This window comes from Rhinolophus sinicus, linkage group LG10 (assembly GCF_036562045.2).
Source record: "Rhinolophus sinicus isolate RSC01 linkage group LG10, ASM3656204v1, whole genome shotgun sequence".
Taxonomy (NCBI): Eukaryota; Metazoa; Chordata; class Mammalia; order Chiroptera; family Rhinolophidae; genus Rhinolophus; species Rhinolophus sinicus.
The window spans coordinates 88637851-88661290 of NC_133759.1; the positions used below are offsets into that span (position 1 = coordinate 88637851).

The 23440-nt window shown below is 50.9% G+C and overlaps 2 protein-coding genes across 3 annotated transcripts; one reads left to right on the forward strand and one right to left on the reverse strand.

The window, feature by feature from the left end:
* Nucleotides 1-1952: 1952 nt before the first annotated feature.
* On the forward strand, nucleotides 1953-12828 carry PCYOX1L (prenylcysteine oxidase 1 like). Of its 2 annotated transcripts, XM_019734415.2 has the most exons (6): nucleotides 2143-2342; nucleotides 6154-6360; nucleotides 7831-8005; nucleotides 9516-9727; nucleotides 11297-11437; nucleotides 11868-12828. In XM_019734415.2, exons 1-6 carry the CDS (start codon nucleotides 2255-2257, stop codon nucleotides 12524-12526), a joined length of 1482 nt encoding a protein of 493 aa, XP_019589974.1. In that variant the 5' UTR covers nucleotides 2143-2254; the 3' UTR covers nucleotides 12527-12828. The 2 variants fall into 2 exon arrangements, 1 of the variants encoding a protein (XP_019589974.1); XR_012489835.1 differs by lacking the exon at nucleotides 11868-12828 and having other exon boundaries at nucleotides 1953-2342; nucleotides 8887-9727; nucleotides 11297-11435.
* A 4353-nt stretch (nucleotides 12829-17181) lies between these two features.
* On the reverse strand, nucleotides 17182-21943 carry IL17B (interleukin 17B). The gene is made up of 3 exons (XM_019734293.2): nucleotides 21643-21943; nucleotides 19224-19513; nucleotides 17182-17511 (listed from the first exon to the last, which is right to left on the reverse strand). Exons 1-3 carry the CDS (start codon nucleotides 21661-21663, stop codon nucleotides 17280-17282), a joined length of 543 nt encoding a protein of 180 aa, XP_019589852.1. The 5' UTR covers nucleotides 21664-21943; the 3' UTR covers nucleotides 17182-17279.
* Between the last annotated feature and the right edge of the window lie 1497 nt (nucleotides 21944-23440).

Here is a 23440-nt window from a genome sequence, read left to right on the forward strand (position 1 = left end):
TTCCTTTCTGGAATTGCCTTATTTTCTTGTGCTTATTTCCTGGTTCTAATTGTCTTATCTGTTTTAACCACTTTACTTGAACTGCTGAACTTCTGACCGTCCTCTCCACCAGATGACTGACACATGACGTTGTTCTCACATGTCCTTCCCAATCTTTGCCTGGCTTCCTTTACCTCTGCTCAGCTGGCTTCTACATACCCAGCAGCCTGGCTGATTGGCCCTCTTTGGAGCCAGCCTTTCCTGCAGTTTAGCCTCGCATTTGCATTATTCTTCCAATCTTGCCTATACACCCTGGCTCCATAACCCATTGTTTCCATATGCTCAGTGATAGTCGGTAAATACATTCCTGTTCCTATGCACTCAGACTTCGTCCACATTGTCAACTTCACTGTGGAGGTTTTAAAACATGGCTCCAAATCTTGAATCTGTACTTTGAGATTGACTCACAGAATATCGTGGACGTGACACTGCCAGTTTCTGAACACACACCTTCCTGTCTCTGGATGCTTACTTTTGGAACCTAGCCACCAAACCCAGAGCAAGCTGAAGCAGTTTGTGAAGTGAAACAGGGCTCTGGCTACACTTTCAGCTAACAGCATCACCTTGCCTGCTATCTCAATGAGACATCTTGAAGGTGGATCCTTCAGCCCCCGGTGGAGCAGCCCCACCTGACACCACGTGGAACAGAGATAGCTGATCTCAACCCTGCCCAAAGTGCAGATTTTGGAACAAATAAATGATTATTGCTTTTAGCCACTAAGTTTTGGGGTAGTTTGTTTTGCAGTAATAGATAACTGAAAAGTCACGCAACCTCACTCCCAATCTTACTAGTAAGTTGTTTTGTACCTCAGCCACTAGAGTTATGCCTCTGCCTCTCACAGTTCTTCTGAACGCATCCTACAACTTTGATGTACTCAAACACTGCCAATGTGTTAGTAGGATTGAAAGAACTTCCTAACAAGAAAACAGCTCTAGATTCTAGAGTTACCAAGGACCTTAAAATTAAACGCAAAGTAGAGTCAAGAAGCTGAATTTTAAGGTTAACATAATTTACTCTACCAAAAAAAAAAAAAAAACCTGCACTATTGAATTAAGTCAGCACATGAGAGAACTTTGCACAGTTATCAATGAATGTTGTTTTTTGTTTTGTTTTGTTTTTAAAAAGGAATATTTTTGAGTCTTAGGAAGTGACCTTAAAAGGCTTTGCATTCTAACGTAAACATCATCAAAAAATTTTGGTTTTTGTTTTTTGGTGTTTTTTCTTTTAAAGATGAGGAGTGCATGTTCATCTACCACTTCACTACTAATCCAGTTTGGCCCTGTTAGGAGTAACAAAACTGATTTAGGACTCCACTATATGCTCTTTTACTATTTTCTGAATCCCTTCAGTTTCTTAGCCACAATCTGACTGAATAAATATGGATTTTACTTATCTATCCTGAAACTCATCCCCCAACTTTATTTTCTGCTAGAGGAAATCTGTCTTGCAGTGTGGTAAACTAGCGACACTAACTAGTCTTGTTTTCTTAGTGAAAATGGGAGTTTATCCCTTCTTATCTTTCCTCCCGCTGAGTAAAGTGTGGATGAAACTCTTCCCTTTCGTTTTTTAAGTACAAAGCCGAGGTATAAAATGTATGTAGAAACTGCAAATAAACGAAAGTAACAGCAGTGTCGGAAGCACCTTGTTTCAGCATGTACATAGGGTAACCCTGGCTGCATGGTTGGTCAGCAATTTCCAGCACTTGGGAAGCACTGCCAAGCGTTTAAACATTCCGTATCTCCTGTGATTGTCATCACCACCTAAAGAGGTAGAGCAGGGAAATTGAATGAGACACAGAGTAGGCACGTTACAGAGCTAGTAACTCAGAGGCTGGACTTGATTCGAGGTCGTCAAAGCTTCATTGCTCTTCTATCAATCTCCCTGCTGCTGGGCCCTGGTCCTGCTGCTGGGCCCTGGTCCTGATGCTGAGCCCCGAAGCGCGCACACCTCCGCGGGAGCAGGACAAGCCAGCCAATGAAGAGCCCGTATCTAGGAGGCGGGACGGGGGAGCTGCCAGTGACAGAGCCTGCCCAGAAAGAGATGCAGCTAATGGGGGCCTGGGGCTGGAGAGAGACGGTTACTCGTCCAATGAGAGGCGGTGAGCAGCCAGGCTGGAAGGCGGAACGGCCAGTGGAGCTCCGGGGCGGGGCGGTTAGCCTAGCGCCAACGCGCGAGCACCCGGTCCGCGGCGTGCTACCCCTGTCGCCGCCCGTCATGGCCTGTGCAGCCCGGCTCCTGGCCTCGCTGGCCGCGCTCCTCGCCGCCACCGCTACAGGCGGAGACGCCCGGCCCAGCAAAATCGGTGCGGGAAGGACGGGGTGGGGTTCTGAGCTGGGGAGGGCTGCGCGGGAAAAGGGTTCTCAGCCGGCAGCTGCTGAGTGGGGGATGGGGAAAGCAGCTGGGCGAGGGAGGGGTCCTCGGGAGTGGAACTGGATGGAGAAGAGACGAGGGACTGCGACTGGGCCCAGAAGGGGACCACAGTACGCAAGGTGCTGATGCGGAGGGTGGTAGGGGCCTGGGTCGAGGACTACCTGGGGCGGAAAGGGGCTTGGGACAGAAATGGCCACTGTCCCAATCTCTTACTGAAAGATCCATCCGGAAGCATTGAGCATCTGCCATGGACCTGGCTCTTTGCCAGGTACCCCGATGATAGAACAGGGTCTGGGCAATTGTCGTTCGCAAAGGTTTATTGAGGGCTGTCTGGGTAGCAGGCATGGTGCTCTGTACTTCCTGTATGGAGAAGACTGCACAATACAGGGGAAGTTAGTGCTAAGGCTGTAAGTATCCTGATACAGAGGAAGGGCACTTCACCCCAACCTTTGATGGCTCTGGGAGGGCCTTGGAGGGTTTCCTGGAAGTGCCACTAAGCCAGAACCTCAGGGAGAGGAGGAAACAGTCCTAGTGGAGACAGAACCCATGGTAGGTCTGCTGGAGATAGGTTTGCTGAGTGACAGAGTGGGGAACTTTTAACAGCAGTTGTTTTGTTTGTTGTTGTTCATTCCAATATTTTATTCTGAAAATTTTTAAACTTACACCAAAGTTGAAAGAATTATGCAGTGATCACCTACATGCCTACAACCTGGATTTTGCCATTAACAAACTGCTACTGTACTTGCCTTATCATATATGTGTCACACCTCCATTAATCCATCTTACTTTTAATGGATTTGCAAATAAATCGCAGACGTCAGGACCCTTGGCTAAGTACTTCATCGTGCATATTAGTTTTCTTCTCAATTGTCAATTTAACTCAACATGACTCAAAGATGTTCACGTCCCTCACATATAAAATTCCCATAGGCAGAGGTGTTGGGCTTCTAGTGTAAGGAAGTAGGAGTCCCTACTTCACTCCTCTGCCCTCTGTGCACCCCACATGGCAGGGAGGAATGTCCCATGGGGACACCACAGACTTATTAGGGTCAGTGCAATGCTAAGGCTTCTTGGGTTACAAAACCACAGCTTGGGCCACAAAGGGTTAAGACAGACTGAAGCGTGCCAAAAATCAGTTTGGGACTGAGAGTTGAGGGTTTTCAGAGGGCAGAGATTCTCGGCCAGAGTGGTCAGAGAAGCCCTCATGAAGTCATAAGGTGGACTTCAAGCCAGGCTTTGAAGGATGGGGAAGAATTAGGCAGACAGTGTGTGGAAGTGCCAGGCACTCCCCAATCTCTTGGGAATGGGCAACAGAGCAGGATACTTCCCACTGATCACTGGAGAAGGCTCAGGGCCTCCCAGCCCTACTATTTCTGATAATGCAGAGCTTGCTGCCTGCCTCATCCCAGCTAGTCCTGCCTACCTTACCCCACAGGTCATCTAGAGCAGGACACTTGGCAATGCCAAGCTGTCCTGTAGCTTCCTGATTGTCCTCAGCCCTCTGACAAGAGCCTCTGTCTGCCCTTGGTGGTTTGGACTCTCCCCACAATGAGAATGAAGAGCTTCCTGTTAGGATGGCTTAACCCTCAGACTGCTGCAGGATCAAATCTGAACACCTCCGTGTGGCATTGGACCCTTTAAATCCCCCATAGTTCCGCACGCTGCCCTGTTCATGCTCTTCTCTCTATGGAGAATGTGTCTCTGCTCACAGACAGGGCCGATTGTCCTCCAGGGTTCTGACCAAATGTTCCCTCTCCTGTGAAACCTGTGTTACCCCACCCTCAGGCAGAACTCATTGCTTCCTCCTCAAGATTCCCTGGAACGCTCTTGTCACATTTAGTCACACATTGTCATAGCTGATTGTGCGTGAGTCCGTCTGCCCACTCCCCGCCTGGGCTCAGGAGGACAGAGACCTGGTTTGATTCCTTGTGCCCCAGCAAATCTTACCATAGACCAGAGAGTGGGTGTCAGTTCTTGGGTGTTGCGTGAGCTGGTTCTCAGTGAGGTGAGGTCTTCTGCTTCCCCATAGCCCGTGGGCAGCTTCCAGGCCTTGTGATACCAATTTCTCTGGAAAAATGGGTAACTGGGGGCTCTCACAAATGGAGGGGAGGGGAGCACACTGGTTTAAAAAGGTTAATGGCATTCTTGGAAGTGGCTTTGTAAACACTGAGAAGGAGGAAGTGGTTTGTTTTCTCAAGGTGCAACAAATACCTAATGAATCTACTGCCTGCTGGGATCTGGGGGCAGAGTGACCTGCTGTCAGTCCTTAAACAGACCGTTTGAGTAGAATGTGCTGAGGACCAGGCCAGGGGTAAGGAGAATGCGATGTGGAAATATGCAGGAGGGACACTTGAGTCGTCTTATGTGGGTCAGACAAGACAAGCAATGACATGAGGGCCACAGAAGTCAGGGAGTGAGGCAAAGGGTGACAGCACATTCCTGACAAAGGGAACAACGCGGGCCAAGGTACAGGCATGAGAGAGCAAAGTCACGTGCTCCACAGGAGAAGCAGTCGAGATAAAAAAGTGGAGTATTGTGAGGGTAGGGCAGGGAGTGGAATAAGTAAGTGGAGGTCAGATCATAAACAACCTTGTCTTTTTGCCTTCTTGACAGGAGTTGGTGGTCTTAGGGTCCAGTATGGGTCCAGGAAGGGCAAATCACACCAGATTTATCTCATTTTCTTTTTGGATAGGGTTACTAGACTGTTAGATGAGAGGACGCCATTACTCAGGTACACAGTGGACAACAATGGGTGGTGTGGCAGGCCAGTTCAGCAACTTCACCGCTGCTTTACTGTCCTCTCACAGTCTTATTTAGTATTAGTGTCTAGAATGCTATCTGTCTGGACAATGGCTTCCTGCAGCCTCTCACAGCCCTGTGCAGTCAAATGTGTTTATCAGTGACTTGGATGAGAACACTGATGGCATAGGAACCAAGTTTGCAAATAACAGGAAGACGGAAAGTGTAGGAAAGACAGTGGATGATAAGACCCAAAAAGACCTCAACAAGCTGAAACTTCATAATAAGAGTTCAAACTGGAGTAGAGTGCCCTATATGGTAATGAGCAACCTGTCACAGGGTGCATTCCAGTGTCGACAAACAGAGATGTGGAAACGATTTAAGTGTCTGGTGATAGGTTGGACTGGACCAAGAGTTGGCTGACGAGTAAAGGATAGGAGGGTAAATATTTTCGACTTCGAGGGCCATACAGTCTCTGTTGCAATTACTCGACTCTTCCTCACATGAAAGCAGCCAGTGACAATAAGCTAAAGAAAGGGTTTGGCTTCGTCACAATAAAACTTTGTTTGCAAAGATAGGCATCTGCCTTGATTTGGCCCATGGACTGTAGTTTGCCAACCCGAGGATGAAGGAGTGGTTTCCAAACGCTGATCTACCTAACATTACCTGTCAGTGACCAGGTTTTCACAGAGTTCTGTATCAAACGAAATGCATTCTCTTTGAATGATCATCCTGAATTTTGAGATTCCAGCTTTTGTGCTGCTAATGTGTCTTTTTCTTTATAAAATGAGGGTTACTGTAGATGGACAATTTTCAAATTGTCCTTTGCTCTTTATTAAGAGCTTTAATAAAATCCAGTCTGCAGATTTCCTTTTGAGATGTTATAAGCCTATGAAATGCAAGTGCCTGGGAACCACCAGCCCAGGCGGCTGCCAAGGTGAGACCCACAGTCTGATGCCCGTGCTCTGTCTCTCTCCTTGCCGGCCTCCTGGGCCTGCTGACAGCCGTGGTTGGGGCCGGAATCGGGGGCTCTGCCGTGACCCATTTCCTCCAGCAGCACTTCGGCCCCCGAGTACAGATCGATGTGTTCGAGAAGGGGACGGTGGGCGGCCGCTTGGCCACCATCTCGGTCAACAAGCAGCACTACGAGAGCGGGGCCGCCTCCTTCCACTCCCTGAGCCTGCACATGCAGGGCTTCGTCAAGCACCTGGGTGAGTGCACCTTCCTCACTCCCTGTCGTCCAGCCCCCAGAGCTGGCGGCAGCCATCCGCCCTTCCCAGACTACCCTGATGGTCAAGGCCGGAAGGTCATGGAGCCCAATCTCCTTTTACAGATGGAGCAGCTGAGATCAGAGAGGGGAAGGAACTTGCCTGAGGTTACACAGTGAGTTAGTCGCAGAGCCGGGATTAGAACTCAGGTTTGACTCCCAAGCCAGTTTCTTTCCCTTTCAATTCGGTGCCTCTTAGTAATTGGAATCGGAATGGCTTCCACATGCTGTGTGTGCTTGCCAGGTACCTGGCATCCTTGTAGGTGGTATGTAGACCTTCCCTCTAATTCTCCCTACAAGCAGGCAGGATGGGCAGTTATATTTCCTCCTGGGGACATTGAAGCTCAGAAAATGTATGCACCTTGGCTAAGGCCAAGCAGCTAATAAGTGAGAGAGCGGGGATGCCACCCCAGCAGCATTTATCAGAACCACAAATATGCAGACTGTTTGACCCAGAGATTGCATTTCTCAGAAGTGATCCTACAGGTGTATTTGCACATGTGCAAAGGGGCACACACACAGGGTTCCTCATTATAGCATCGTTTGTAATAGCAAAAGGCTGAAAATACTCTACATGCCCACCCACTAGGATCTGAGATTAAATAAGTTATTGTTTAAATACACAGACTGCACAGCAGCCAGATGAGGACGTCCTTTACGCCCAGGTATAGGACAACCTCCAAGACACAGCATGTCAGTGAGGTGCAGACCAGTGTATAGCATGTGGAGGTGGGGAAGGAATAACACAGAGAGATATACACACTTATGGGTGTTTGTACAAAATATCTGTGGAAAGATGCTAAAGGAAGGCACTTACTGGGTAGGGGAACTTAGTGGCTCAGGGACAGGAATGGGAGGGAAAGAAACAAAACCCAATGACTCGAGATAGGTCCTATAACCTCTAAGCCTCAGTTTCCACGTCTTTGGGGGTGCTAACACCTATCCTGCCTCTTCCCAGGCTATGAGAGGATGGAGTGAGATACACAAGTCCCAGCGCTCTGTAAGTCGTAGAGTGGATAGTTACAAGGACTGTGATTCTTTCCATGTGGTCCTGGTGCCCAGGCCTGCCATCCCAGAGCAGGCCGTGCAGCTGTCCCCCCCGGCACATTCTGGGATGACATCTGAATTTCCCTCACTATGGCTGAGTGGATCCCTGTTGGAAAAAAATGTAAAATGGTACATTATTTTCATTTTCATCTCCTTATTGATTAACCAAGTCGGACACTGCCCCAGTGCCTTTGTTTACTGCTCTAAACGAACAGCACAGATGAACACACCATAGTATTTATATTCCCTTTAATGGAGCCAGTCCATTTGCATCCTTCAGGAAGGCCCTGAATTTCAGCTTCAGGCAGCTAAGTCTCGTGGGGGGCCCTCCGCAGGGAACCTGAGGGGTTCCTCCTTTTCTCCTCAGGACTGAAACACCGGCGAGAGGTGGTGGGCAGGAGCGCCATCTTCGGCGGGGAGAATTTCGTGCTGGAGGAGACTGACTGGTACCTGCTGAACCTCTTCCGCCTCTGGTGGCACTACGGCATCAGCTTCCTGAGACTGCAGATGTGGGTGGAGGAGGTCATGGAGAAGTTCATGAGGTAGGGTTAGGCGGAGCTGTGGGGTTTCCAGAGGGAGACAGAAAAAGAGGTGGGGAAGGAACCAGCTTGACTGTAAATTGTCGAAAAGGAAACAGTACTTACTGGGTGTGAAAACCCAGCACGATTCAGCCCAGGTCACTCAGCCAGCACTCTGCTAGAGCCAACGGTGGCCATGTGGGAATGCCAGTGTCATGTGGCTAGATCTTCCAGATTTTCCAGAAGAAGCCAGAGATCCAGAGTTACATGTGAAATCTCCCAGTTTTTCAAAGTATGCAACCAACTCATAAGCCAAGTGAAACACATCTGTAGGCCACATGCAGCCTGTGGGTCATCGCTTTATAAACTGCTGCTCCCCCAGCTTCCCCATCTAGAACAAACACCTTCATCCTTCTCTCCTCCTTAGCTCCTGGCCCCTGCCCCATCACCTCCAAATAGTGACAAGTGGCCTATTGTCACTCTGTCTGCTTCTCACAACCTACTCACTTGCCAGGCTGGCACCCCAACTCCCCCAAAGTTCCTCCTGAAGGTTCTCCCTGCTTCCTGGCCCAGATGCAGAGGCTTCAGTGTCAGGCACTCAAGGATGGCCTCTAGGTCTTCCTGGTCTCTGGTACTTTTCCACTCTTTCTACTTTCATAACTCTGCTTCTTATGGCACTTCCTCATATTCTCCAGCTGCCCCAAAGGTGATGTCCTTACGCCTCCCTTATATTTTCCTCCCTTGTCGATTATATCCAACCAACAATGCTGAATTCTCCCATTTGTGGGAGATGACTTCTACCTGTCAGCCTGTTTCCCCTTAAGTTCCAGACCCACATTCCTAACTGCTTTCTGGACACCTCCATTTGGGTGCCCCATTGATAACCAAACTCAACATGTTTACAGCAGCCCAAGCAGAGGCACCATTTCAAAGGCCAGCACATCCACCAATCCGTCAGCACATGGTTGCAGGCAAATGCGAGTGCCTGAGATTGGGGGAGCTGTGGAGGGAAGGACAAGACGTGAGCTTGCTGGGCGCCCCGTTGGATCAAGCAGAGGAGCAGACAGGCTGGGCGAGCAGAGAGGACAACGACCCTGGCATGAGGCAGCTGCCCTCGGACCCAACACAGTCCTCTCAGCCAGGACAGAGCCAAAGCTGCTGGAGAGGGGGTTGTGTCAGGGGGGTCGTGGACTACTGCCTGGCAGTCCCTGCTGGATGAGAAGAGGACCGTGCCCTCAGGCAGGGAGTGTGGCTCAGAGGGCTTTTGTAACTCATTCAGCAGAGCCACAATGTGAAGCCAGGTCTAATGAGATTCTGTGTATTTGCCCTTCCCCTCTGCACCATTCATGTAGGTGGGACAGGCCCACCACAGCCAGCAAACAGGCCCAGGGGAGAGTAACCAGCCTCCCCTCTCCACGTCTACATGGAGAGGAGGGTGGATCCCCACTGGGCCTCCCAGGTGCAATGACCCAGGTGCAGGTGGTCAGCCCACAGGCCTTTCTGCACAAGGGCTCTAGCTCCGCATGTCTCCCAGGATCTATAAGTACCAGGCCCACGGTTATGCCTTCTCTGGCGTGGAAGAGCTGCTCTACTCACTGGGGGAGTCCAGTTTCATCAACATGACCCAGCGCTCCGTGGCCGAGTCCCTGCTTCAGGTGGGCGTCACACAGCGCTTTATCGACGACATAGTCTCCGCCGTCCTGCGGTCCAGCTATGGCCAGTCGGCAGTGATGCCCGCCTTTGCTGGTGAGCCTGCAGCCCTCGGCCTGCCCACCCGCCTTCCCCTGGCCCATGGTGCCCAGAATGGGCTGAGCTCCCCATAAGAACCTCACATTTACCTGGCTCAGTACAGAGCATTTTGTTGCCCCAGGCTTGTTTGATTCTGGAATCAGTCCTCCGAACTGGCAAGAGATAGAATTGACCCCACTTCACAGGTGGTGCAAGTGAGGCTCAGATATCAGGTCCAGTGTGTTTCTACCACCCCTGACTGGGTTGGTTTCAGGAACTGCCCCGTGGGGGCCTCTGGACCCTGGGTGTCCCTCGCCTGGATTACTCCCACCAGGTCTGTCCACCCCACCCCCACCCCCTACCCCCTATAGGCTATTCTCAATATATCTGCTGTATGATCCTTTTAAAACAAAAGATAGATCACGTCAGGCCTGAGTGTAAAGCTCTATAAGGGCTCCCGCTTTCCTTCAAGTGAAACCCAGAGTCCTCCCAGTGTCCTGCAAGGCCCTACATGGTCCAGGCTCCCCCCTCTCCCCATTCACCCACCCCAGTCCAGCCACTCTGGCCTCCTTGCCGTGTCTCCAATGTTCCAGGTGTGTCCCCACTTTAGGGCTTTTGTGCGGCCACGCTCGGCCTGGAACATTCTTCCCTGCAACGCAGTCATGGTAAAGTCTCCATATTGTGTCTTTGTGCAGTTACCTTTTCATGGAAGCTACCCTACCTGCCAGTTTTAAATTACACCCTCCCTCTCCTCTTGCCCTCAACAGCCCCAGTATCCCTACTCTGCAGATACCATCTTCTAACCGACTGTTAAATTGACTTATTTTATCTCCTCCCACTAGAATGTATGCTTCCCAAGGGCAGGAATCGCTGTCTCCCTTGTTTACTGATGTGTCCCAAACACTTAGAATGGTGCCTGGGCCATTGTAGGCACCCGGGCCATTTTTGTTGAATAAATGAATGAAAAGGTTGATAATTAACAAGCATCTCCCACGTACCCAGGCTACTGTTGTTCTGGCTCTCGGCACAGCGAGCGCCTTTCCAGCCTTCAGATTCTGCCAGGTGTCTCCTCAATGGGGCTTCCCTGATCACCCTTTAGGATGTTGTGTGTATTCTTCAAGATATACTTCATATATCACACAATTCACCCATTTAAAGTGCACACTTCAGTGGTTTTGAGTATATTCAGAGTTGTGCATCTGTCACCACAATTTTAGAACATTTCCATTGCCCCCAAAAGAAACCACATATCTTTAGCCATCACCTCCCCAAAACCTCCCAGCTCTCCAGCCCTAGGAAACCACACATCTGCTCTGTGTTCCTATGGACTTGCTCATTCTGGACAGCCAGTAGAAGTAGAATCATACAATCTGTGGTCTTTTGTAACTGGCTCTTCCATTGAGCCTGTTTTCACTTCATAGGATTGTGAATTTCGTTTTATTTATTTGCGTGTGTGTCGTCTCTCTGTGCCTGTGGGTGGGAGGAGTCTTGGTCTGGAAGGAGGCCCAGGTACGATAGTAGTGGACTCTCCAGCCCCACTGCCCACTAGTTCTGAGAGCCCACTGGCTACCTTTCCCCTTTGCCTAGGAGCCATGGCACTAGCTGGGGCCCAAGGCATCCTGTGGTCTGTGGAAGGAGGCAACAAGCTGGTTTGCTCCGGTCTGCTGAAGCTCACCAAGGCCAACGTGATCCATGCCACAGTGACCTCTGTGACCCTGCAGCAGACAGGTGAGTGGACAGAGCAGGGGGCATGGCCACTCCCAGACAGTGAGCACTTCCACCTCTTCTGTCCCTAAAACCCAGTCTGGGGTCTTCCTGGGAGGATTCCAAAAAACCAATGGGAAGCCCCAGCACTGCGGAGTGACACCAGAGGGCACTGTTGTCCCAATTCAAATGTCAGAGCCAGAAACCTGAGATTTGCATTAACCTAGCCCCGTTTATTTGACCAGTGAGGATTTTGAGCCACCGTCAGCAGCAGAGGCGCTCGCTCTCCTAACTCCCAGTGCAGTGCCCACCCTGCAGCCACAGCAGCATGGAAAGATGAGGACCCACCATCCGGACAGCCCAGCTACCCTGAATACTGGGCCCCAGACGGGAGGTCAGTGGGTAGAAGCCAGGAAATAACTTGACTGTTATGCTACCGTCTCTCTCCTTCCAGAAGGGAAACCCTTGTACCTGGTGGAGTATGAGAACGAGGTGGGCACTGGCTCCGACGTCTACGACATAGTGGTCATCGCCACGCCCCTGCACCTGGACAACAGCAGCACCATCACCTTTGAGGGCTTCGACCCGCCCCTTGATGTCACCCAGGACTCTTTCCAGCCCACCGTCGTCTCCTTGGTCCACGGCTACCTCAACTCTTCCTACTTTGGTTTCCCCGACCCGAAGCTTTTCCCCTTCGCCAATATCCTTACCACAGATTTCCCCACCTTCTTCTGTGCCCTGGACAACATCTGTCCTGTCAACATCTCCGCCAACTTCCGGAGGAAACAGCCTCAGGACGCAGCCGTTTGGCGAGTCCAGTCCCCCAAGCCCCTCCTTCGGTCCCAGCTGAAGACCCTCTTCCGCTCTTATTATTCCGTGCAGACCGCCGAGTGGCAGGCCCACCCTGTGCACGGTTCCCGCACCACCCTCCCACGGTTCGCGCTCCACGACCAACTCTTCCACCTCAATGCCCTGGAGTGGGCGGCCAGTTCTGTGGAGGTGATGGCTGTCGCTGCCAAAAACGTGGCCCTGCTGGCTTACAACCGCTGGTACCAGGACCTAGACAAAATTGACCAAAAGGATTTGATGCACAAGGTGAAGACTGAACTGTGAGGGCTCCAAGGCAAGGCTCAGAACGTCCATCCCCTCCTAAAAATGGGTCACCCCTGCAACGGCCAAGGCTATGAAAGCTGCACTCATTTGCCAAGCCTCTTTCTGACCCCTCGTGTGTCGAGTGTCATCTCCCTCCAGTGTAGGTCCAAGTGGTCTGCTCTTTGCCTCTTTATCTTAAAGATTCTCAGAGTGGTTGTTTCTTTTTAAGGGGGAGAGTCAGAGAAGGGAAAGAAATTCAAGCCAGTGTATTCATTTTATTTATTTTTTTTAAAGAAGAAATAAAAATCGTCAGCTGCTTCTGACTTGGTTTTCTAACTAGGAGACAGGAATCATTAGGGAGGGAATATAAGACTCCGAATCTAATTTTGTTATTGTTTTTTACTACCTACTCCCAAAATGTACCTGAAGCAACACCAACAATGGAACATGTAGCCAGATGGTTACAAAGAAAGCAGAAGGGAAGATCAGAAAACAGAAGACATGGTAATAGCTCCTGCTTACTGTCAGCTTGCTGGATGTGTGGTACCTAGTTAAGAACTTATTAGATACTATCCAAGCTTAACAACACCACATGCTGGGGGAGATGACAGGTAGGACCCATGGAGGAGAGGACTGGTAAGACCCCAGCGAGCTTTCAGTATAGCTCTGAGCTTCCTGGCAACCAGTAGAAAAAGGGAAACATGCCAGGCTATTGGAAGAGGAAAGCTTTTCCTTGGAACTTGGAGAAATTGACCCTTCTGCCGTTATGCCAGGGTTCAGGAGTACTATGATGATCTGTCTTGCGAAGAGACAAGTTCCCAGATGGGGAGGGCTGTCATATCGCACCCCAGACATTCACCCCAGCGGAGTAATGGAAGGAAATAAGGTGTCGGGATAGAGTTCTTTAGAGGTTAACCTGATTGAGGTGTCCAAGTCTCACCTAGACCTGCTAAATCCGGCTCTGGGGTTGGGCCCAGGAGGACACAACACTGCCCAATGACACCGATATTGTGACTTTCCTAACATGAACAGCCCCAGAAGTCATTCAGCTAATGTCTGTCCGTTTGCAGAGATGGAGATAAAAGCCCAAAGTGAGGAAGTAACTTGCCCAAGGTCTTTTGGTGAATTCATAGAACAGAACTTAAATCTGGAGTTTCTCCTTAAAATGAATTGAATTCAGCATGGGACAAAATACCCTTCAAGTAGGAGGAGGCCCAAATTGGCTTTGAAGTTGTTTTTACCATGCCAAGGTGATAGTAATGGGAGTGGAAGACACGGTGGCTTTGAAGTGCAAGAAGCATGTACTTGTTGGTTATTACGGGAATTATGAAGCTGACACGTCAGTAAGAATGCTTTTGGTTTAAGTCATAGAAAACCAAACTCAGACTGGCTTAAGCGATAAAAGTGTTTTATTGTTTATCATAAAAGTCCAGGCACAGGACACTGTGCAATGCTAGCGCCATTACTTCTCATGGTCAAGGAGGGCTTCCAACAGCTCCCAGGGTGAGAGGCTTCTCCCATGACCTCTGAACCATATTCGGGCTCTGGGCCAGTTAGGTCCCTGCTGAACCAATTCCTGTGGCCAAGTAATGCCACATACTGATTGGCTTAGCACACAGCTAGACCAGGGATGAGATGAGGCTGATTGGCTTAGAACAGTCAGGCCCCACCCCTGGAACAGAGGCGGTCTCATCCAAACTACAAGGTCCGGGGGTGGAAAGGGTGTTGGTAGAGACAATGTCAAACACACTCAGGATGGGGGTGGTACCTCCCCCTCCTCTCAAGTCCAGTGAAATCAATGTGTAATAGTATCTTTTCGTGGTCTGTGTTAGAAATGACGCTACAGGTTGTCATGACGTAACTGATGATCATTGGTATTGGGCCATAGGACCAAGGCCAATACCAAATTTGTCCCTGATGACCAGCCTTCCTTTGTGTGCCTAAGGATGTGCGCAGGAGAGGCAAACCAACGCAGTCACACTTGCTCCCTAGTCGTTGGCCGGGGCTTTGGCTCCATGCCACAGCCTGACTGCAGTGGAGCTGGCTGGTTCTTCAGAAACGTCCTTTATCTGGGTAGGCAGGCCTGAACAGCTCAGAACCACATCGGGCCAAAATGCCCACACTGCCTGCTTCCCCAAGCCCACACCTGATAGTGAGATCTCACCACTTCCCCACCTGCAAGAAAAGGCCACAGATTCCTGAAGACAACGGAGGGGAGCATGGAAACCAGCAGGAAGCCTTTGCCCCCAGGCCCACCCTAGCCTTCTTAGGCTCCAACAGAAGCCCCCATGGGCCCACAGTCCTCTGGGAGAAGAGCAAGTGCTTGCAGAGACAGAGAGCCCTACAATCTGCCAGACAAAACAGGGAAGAGGCCACACTCATCCTCATTAGTCCTGGGGGCACTGTAGTACACATTTAGAACTCGCAGGTACTCCACCCGTAGAGCACATGACCCAAGCAAGATGTCAGCACTTTGCGAGGAGGGGGGCTGTGGAGGGTAGAGTTAAGAGTGGGTGAGGAATGGTGGGGAGGGAAGAATGCCTTGCTCCTGACCCACTTTTGAAGAAGCAACAGAGGGAGCTGGAGCAGATCTTGAATTCCCCCTAGAGGCCTCTATGCATGAATGTATGTATTCATTCATTCATCAAGCCCTGCACCCCTTTTTTTGCACCTGACACTGTGCTAGGTACTGGGGATACAGCACTGAAGGGTGCAGATGAGGCCCCTATTCTTAGGGAATGGGGGTTTCTCACCAGACAGTGGAAAACATGAAGCATATTTAAACTCAGACCAAAGGGAGTTCTGCTGCTGCTGCCTGTAAAGCCAGAGACAGGGAAGGGCCAGCTGCCAGCCAGCCCAGGCTCACAAGACCAAGCTCCTGAGTCGCAGAATGGTAAAACTGCAAAAGACCCTGAAGAGCCCTAAACCTGTCTGCTTATTTCACAGATAAGAAAACTGAAGCCCAGAAAGAGGAAAGGGCAACATGTCTATAAAACTAGTAATAAACTAACCGGCGTTTATTGAGGATCTGTCTGTCTGACGCTCTGGCAGAAGTAGGATAACCCATCCAAACAGATGAGGAGTTGCCACATCCAATCTCTATGCCCCAGGGCACCCGGGGTCTCCACCCGGGACTAGAGCACCCCTTGTGCTGCTAGAATCTTCCCACGCCCTAACCCCACAAAAAGGCCTGGGAGGCTGTGGGTCCCTCATGTGTGGCTGAAGTCTTAAGGCCTGGAGAGCAGGCTGTGAGGGCCTCAGAGACAAGCAACCCCCAGGGAGGAAAAGTGGCTGCTGAAGGCAGCTTGGGCTGGCACAAGAAGTCTATTTTCCATGTATCTGGAACCAGGCCGAAGCTTTCTGGGGTAATTTTAACCAGTATCCACTCTAGAACAATACCAAAAAAGGTAAGTTACTTACCATCCCAGACAGACACATACCTAACCAATGCCCTTTCATGAATTAGACCCTTAAAACATTCAGAGCTAAAGCTGCTTTAAGCACTGAAGTTAGAGGAGCCAAGTAAAGTATTCCTATACTGGCTGTTGGCCCTCTTATTGAAATTAACTCTAAAGTGACAGCTATTCTTACCTTCAGAAAATAGCTTGAGCCCCTCAGCTGTCCTGGGGGAGGGAAGGTATTTTTAGACCTAAGAGCAGCTGATTTAGGATTTGTTGCAGGGGCTAGGAGGGTAGGGGGAGGATTAAATTGCAAGGGGCAGATGGGGGGTAGGGAATTAGCATCCAGGAGGCCGGAATCAGCAGAAGCTTTGACAAGTCAGTCACACTGCCTTTTTGATCAATAAAGCGTCTTGATATAAGCCAGAGGTTCTCAAAGTGTGGTTCCCAAATGAGAAGCAGCACCACCTGGGAGCCCCTGTATCAAAAACGCGAGTCTCAGCCCCCATCTCAAACCTCCTGAATCAGAACCACTGCATGGAGGCACCTAGCAATCTGTGTTTTAAGAAGCCCTATGGATGATTCTGGTGCTAACTCAAGTTTGAGAATCACTGATGTTCAGCAAACCTCACCAGACCCTCTTGTGGATAAGGTTGGATAAAAAACGATCTATCTTGATGCTTCTCAGCTCTTGAGTGTGTGTTCAAAGCCAGGGATCCCCAGCCCAGAAAAATGTATCCCATGTGAAAATTTCAGGGGCTTGCTGCCCCAGATTAAAAACCCCTGTTCTTTGGCAACCCAGAGACTCTTCTCTGGGTCTAAGACTGACCTGCAGAGAATCTCAGAGTTGAAAGAGACTTTATAGATTTTCTAATCCACCCAAAGCAGGAATCTGCTCCCCGGTATTCTTAAGAGGCTCAGCCTTAGCTGGACCCTTCAGAGACAGAGAGCTCACTGCTTCCAAAGAGCTTATTTGCAATGGTCGTTGACTTAATTGGGGAGAGTTACAGTCTGGTCACTCCTATATAGGTTTATGCCAACCAAGCTCCAATAACATGGCTAAAATAAAGCTTATAAACCCAAAATAGAGGAAGTATGTGATTGTCCTAAACATAGAAATGAATGCAGTATTTTTAAAAATAACCCATCTCAGCGTTGGAGAACTCTGAGTGATGGAAAATCGTCCTTTATATTGATCTGAAATCTCCCTGCCAGGAACCGCCTAGCCCCACCCTGGTTTTGGCTCTGGAGCCACAAGGACCAAACCCAGAGTCTTGCTTTAGGAAAGACAGCGTTTACTTTTCATTGGCCTTGCGTGGCTTGGGAGTGCAGGGAGGGCGGTCTCCCGCTGCCCGCAGGCTCTAGGCCCGGGCCCTTCAGAAGATGCACGTGCAGCCCACAGCGATCGTCTCCATGACCGCGCGCTGGCGACAGGGCCCGGTGCGCGGAGGCAGCGGGCAGAGGCGGCGGCGCACAGGCACCTGGCTGAACACCGGAACGCTCACCATGCTGCGGTCCTCCTGCATGGTGAAGGGGTTCACACAGCCCAGACACAAGCATCGCGCCTCCGGCAGGTCGGCCGGGATGCGGCTGGGATCGTGGTTGATGCTGCGGGAAAGCAGGAGAGAATGCAGGGCAGAAGGTGATGGGCAAAGAGCCACTCAGTGTCCGCGCCCCACACCCCAGCTTATCCTAACCCGGGATTTCATTCCCACTGCAAGACTGTGCTAGGCTGGAGGAAGGGCCGTACTCAACTCCGTGTTTTCGGAGAGAACACAGATCTTGGAAGGCAAGGCAGGTGCCCCAAGGTTATCCAGGTTCAAGGTCACAGGTCAGTAACCCAGTTTTCCTTTTTCATCCAGGGAGATGCCCGTCCTAGAAACTAGATGGTTCTGTGCGGTTGCAAAGGAGCTACAGACCCTGTTTCCCCCACCCATCCCCCTTCTTTACAGTCTTGAGACACTTCATCCAGGGGAAATAATACATGAGTACATTGATGCCCATCCCCCCCTGGAAGGGGCATCAGGAGGCCTGCGGTCTGTTCTGACTTAGTTTCTATTCATGCAACAAATATTTTCCACACGCCACCATGTGAGTGGGTCTGTCCCGGACATGTGGTGCTCACTGACAGACAACACAGAGGAGTTCCCGCCCAGAGCAGAGAGTATAGGGACTTGCTTGGTGACCTTTCCTTGGCTGTGCCTCCGTTTTCTCATCTGCTAAATGTGGGGAGTGAACTGAACTTGTGGACGTGCAGCGTCAGCATCACCTGGGAACTTGTTAGAAATGCGGCATCTGTCCCTCCCCGCAACCTCCTGAATCAGAACCTGCATTTTTATAAGATCGCCAAGAAAGTCGAGGGTGCAATAAAGTGAGAAGCCCAGCTTTGGAGGATTTTTAGGGAACCTTCCAATTGCCACATTCCACATATGATAGCCACTAGCCACATGTGGCTATTTAAATTTAAATTAATCAAAATTAGCTCCTCAGTTGCTCTAACCCCATTTCAGGAGCTCAATAGCCACATGAAGCTAACGGCTCCCTTGTTGGACTTTATAGCATCACAGTAAGTTCTACTGAACATGCTGTTCTTGAGTCTCAGGACATAAGTTGTGTGGCTAAAAAAAATCTTTGGTCTGGGTTTGTGAGTGAAGACCCTTCAGAGTTAGTTTATTTCTTCATGATTCATTCAACACATATACATGTGGCCCCTTCTGTGTGCCAGGTTCTGTGCTAGGAAGGGGAGCTACAACCAAGGTAAGACACCTGTCCTGTCACCTAGGGGCAGCAGGTTGTGACTCCCAAACCTGGCTGTGCATTCTTAACGTGGAGCTGGGCCTCAGCCTTGGAGGTTTGGATTGGGTGGGCCCTAGAAGCCTTAGATGATTGTGATACAGACATTGGGAAGGTCCTAGTCTGGCGTGAGACAGATTTAGACACAGCTGACTCAATACTGCCTGCAAGTACTGTAACTGAGAGGTAAAGGCAGTGACATTCAGGGATGGCCTTGCAGGCACTTCAGCAGGGACTTGGAGAACAATAACAACAGTGCTCTACGTGGATGTGTCATTTAACAACAAGCCTATGAAGTAGGTACTGGTATCACCTCCATTTACAGTTGAGGAAACTGAGGCTCAGAGAGGCTAAGCAACTTGCCCAAAGCCACACAGCAAGTAAGCAGAGTCAGGATTCAAACTCAGGCATTCAGGCCTCTGCATAACAAGGTTTTAACTATTACAATGACAAGCTGTGTGATTGTCATTGTGTGTCCCCCACACTCCCAGAATTCAGCTTGCCCATGGCTGCCGAGCCTGGCCTACCTGTAGCCCCAGGGTGACAGGCTCCTCTTGTTAGACAGCCATAGCTGCAGGTTGACCTCACACTTCCTCCTTGCTGGCTCGGAGCTGTTTCTCAGCTGGGCCACCATCTCCCCAAGGTTCCTTTCGTATTCCTCCATGCGCGCATATGGCTTCGCCCGCGATACTAGGTCCAGCGGCACCTGATGAGGCCCAAGGGCCAGGGTCCCAGGCCGCCCTTGCCCCTTCCTCTTGCTTTTGGGGTTCCTGGGCTGGCCCAGCCCCAGGAAGATGCAGATGGTGAGAAGAAACAGCTGGGGAGGAAGGCCACAGGTCGAAGGTGAGAGCACCAGATCTCCCTCTGGACCAAGACTCGAGCCCAGGGAGGGAGAAGGAAGAGGAAAGGCTTTATGGGGGTGACCCTCACCTGCTACATCCTGGCCTGTTCCCACCAGCCCCACACATGTACCAGCACTTGTGTATACCATGCTCATCACTAAGTCCTGTCTGTCGCATCTCTTAGAAATCTCCCCACCCATCCACTTTGCTCTCTCTGCACCACCATCCTCACTTCCCTAGACAGCTCAACAGCCTCCTACCTGGTCTCCCCAAATCCCCCCTGGCTCCTTCCAATCAATTCTCCACACCAGGGCTCAGGACAGCTGTTTGAAATGCAAACCTGATCACGTCATCTTTCCCTGGGCCTAAGCTCTCCCTCCTCAAATCATTCCTGCCGTCCTCTCATACCTGTGCTTCAGCCTCTGGCCTTCTTTCAATCCCTTCCTCTCACCATGCTCCTTCCTGCCACAGAGACTTTTAACAGGCTGCTACCTGCAGAGTCCTGCCTCTCCTCACCTTCTAACCTCCTCTCACCCCTCCGGTGACACTTCCCTAGGGATGCCTTTGTGGACCTTCTTGGGCTCACAACACCACATGCCTCTTGCGTGACTACAGTCTTACAGTTCGTATGTGTGATTCCTTTATAGGTCTGTCCCCAGCTAAGCACAGACTCCATGAAGGCAGGCAGACTCCAGTGCGTCATTTTCCACACACTGTCTTATCCCGTGTCTGAGTGAATGAAGGAATGGCTGTCACCATCCCTGCCTTCTGTAGCTTATAGTCTGGGAGAAAGAGCAGATGGTGAACAAGCAAACAAGCACCTAATCTCACTAGAGACAAGTGTAATGATGGGACCATGCAGCTCATTGTTAGAGAAGAGCAGGGCCACCCACTTAGCCAGGACTGGCCCCTCCAAGTCTCTCTGGGAAGCAGACGTGTCTGGTGAGGTTTGAAGGATAAGAAGGAGACAGATGTGGGCAGAAGGAGTCTAAACCTCTTACAGGGAGGGGGAACAGCGTGAGTGGAGGTTTGATTTGGTTAAGAGCTTGGCTGAAAGGAAACAGGCTGAAATAGAGTGTACAGGAAGAGAGGGCATGCGATGAAGTTGGGGAGATGGGCAGGTCTCGGCCAAGGATCCTTGTTGGACTCCATGACACCTGTGCTCCCCTCTTCAACACCGTACACCCTCTGCCTGCCCCACTCCTCGTCCATTCCTCACCCAATCCTGTCCACCCTCCCCCGCCGCCGTCCACTTCTCTCCCCAGAACTAGAAGTGTCAGGAAACCCTCTGGCTAACACAGGAGAGGACCCAGGGGCCTGGCAAAACCCAGACTTCTCAGGAAGCCAGAGAGAGAAGGGCCAGGACTTGGGTGAGGGCCAGGGCTGGCCAGAAGGGAGGAAACTTCAGGGGGAGTTTCAGCGCCTAGTTGAATCTAGCCAGGCTCCTACCTGCCCTGTGTTCCTCATCCCCCCACCCGCATGGAATGTGCCTGACTTATCCAAGCTACCCAGCAAGTCTTGACCCTTGGAAACAAGTTTCAGCATAGCCCCTCCTGGCAGAGCCATTTCCTGGCGCAAAATCTGTGACAGAGATTCAAGTCGCTAAACTCTTCCATTTAGAAAATGTCTCCCTAACAATAGGCTTTCTCATCTCATCGGAGCTCCTCACTTGGTATCTTAAATTCTGGTTCTTCACTCACAGAAACCCAGAATAGAATTAAAGCCCCCCTTCTCTCATGTTACAGATGGCGAACAGAGACACAGAAGGACTTGCCCAAGGTCACACAGCGTGGCTCTCAGGACCCAGGGACTCTTTGGAAAAACCCCGATGATTGAGTTTGCCAGAATCTCCCCAGATGCCTTTGGCCTGAAAAGACTTCACTGGGGATGGGCCGAGCCCAGTTCAGAAGTCTGAGCTACTGGCCATGGCTGCAGGATCTGAGGCTAGTCTGTTTCTCTCTAGTCCTGGGGGAGAGGACAGAGGGAGAATTTGCTTCTGCAGATTCCAAGGCAAACAGAGCCAGCCATTAATCAATAGGAAAGAAGTAAGGAAACACTCAGGCCCCCAAAAGGGGTGGGGGTGGGGTGGGGAAGCACCACGTACCAGGTTGTACGGCCAGTCCATCCCGATGAGCCAGGCAGTAGGCCTGCAGCTGCCGCCCGCCTGGAACCCCAGATGCTTCCGCCAAGAGAATGGCAGCAACAGGATGGAGCAAAGCAATTATAGCTCATCAGGGGGCTGCTGGGGATGGGTGGGCTCGTCATCGGCTGGGAGCCTTGGGCCCCCAGCTGGCTGGGCCTGGCGCAGTGGCAGGCGGTGAGGGGCGTGGGGGCAGGCCAGGAGCTGGGCCGAGGTGCCCAGGGGCTGTTGACTGAGGGACAATGCCCTGTGTGTCTGGTGGGGCTCTGGCGGGTGGCACCTCCGCCTGTGGCCTGCGGCCTGCTGGCCGGCCAGCACCCACAGAGCCAGCTAAGACAATCAGCTTCGTTTGCTTTGGGGATGGCAAGGGGGTGAGGGCAGAGGAGGGACAGGCTGTCCGTTGGTCAGGAGAGCAAATGTTCTCAGAGTGTACTGGCCAGGAGCAGGATATAGGCCCCATCTCCCAGGGAAACAGCCTCAGGCACGCCGGCCTCAGCCAGTCTCAGGTGAGCTCAACCACCCTTAATGACGAGAGTCCCACTTCTTAGTATGCAGGCAGGGAAACTGAGGCTGGAGCAGAAAGAGACTTGTCCAAGATTACATAGTGAGTTACAGATGACAGACCTGGGCTTCATACCTGGTCCTGTGCAGGGCTTTATCCACCAGCCCAGGCTGTTTTCCTTGGGATATTTTCTGTGCAATTCTGTCCTGCTGGGAACATCTTTCTGAATCTCTATTCTCACGTGGGCCAAGTCTCAAATCCATGAGGACTTCATAGTTGGTTGCTTTGGCCTTCCTGGTGCAATGCTCCCCCCTCACGTAAAGAAGATTTCCATTCCAGGAGTCTGGCCCTGTGGGACTGTCTGTGACTTTGATTCTCTTTCAGCCTCAGTTTCCATCTCTGTAAAATGGATGTCGTGTCCAGGAAGCACCAGCGGCCTGGCCCATTTCTCCCCGAAATCTTTCTGAGCCTCAGTTCCCACATCTCTAGAATGGGGATCATCAGAGCACCCACCTTTGGGGGCTGTTATAAGGAGTAAAGGAAATAGCCCATGTTAGACAGCTGGCACAGTGCCTGGCACATAGTAACTGCTCAATAAACATTTAACTGTTTATTATGAAAATTATTATAAAATAATTTTATAATTGTTTTTATAAACATAGCTGTTCTAATTAGCCTTAGAGCTAGCACAGTTGGCATTGCTCAACCAAGTCTCCTTTCTGCCCTCTCGGGCCCACCCTCCTGGCTGAGAGAGAGTTCTGGGCTTCACAGGCTCCGGCAACAATTTTGTGAGCTCAGGTGACCCCGAGGTCTACATGTCCTGGAATCACATGCTGAACTGACCAACCCCACTGGTCGAGGTCTCTCACTCGAATGAACAGTCCAGCTGATTGTGAGTGAGCATGTCTACCCAGGAAGGTGGAGAAGGGTGTGGAAGGGAGTCTGAGGAAGGACACTGTGAACAGACGCCCAGGACTGCACTGTCTTGCTAAGGGCCACTCTTGGCCATTTACAGGAATCGGCCGAGGGGAATAATACGGGGTGCGAGGCACTCCTGAATGTCACAAGATTAATCTGTCCGGGGCAGGTTTCCACAGCATAACCGAGAAGCTGGCTGAGGCTCGAGCTCATTGAGAGATACCACCATATTTGGTCAAATACTAGACAGGGCTCTATTCTATCGCTGGAAACTCCAGAGGGAGGGGAACTCTGAAAATACCTCCTCAGGCAACCAGGGCCCCCACTCCAACCCCAGGCTGT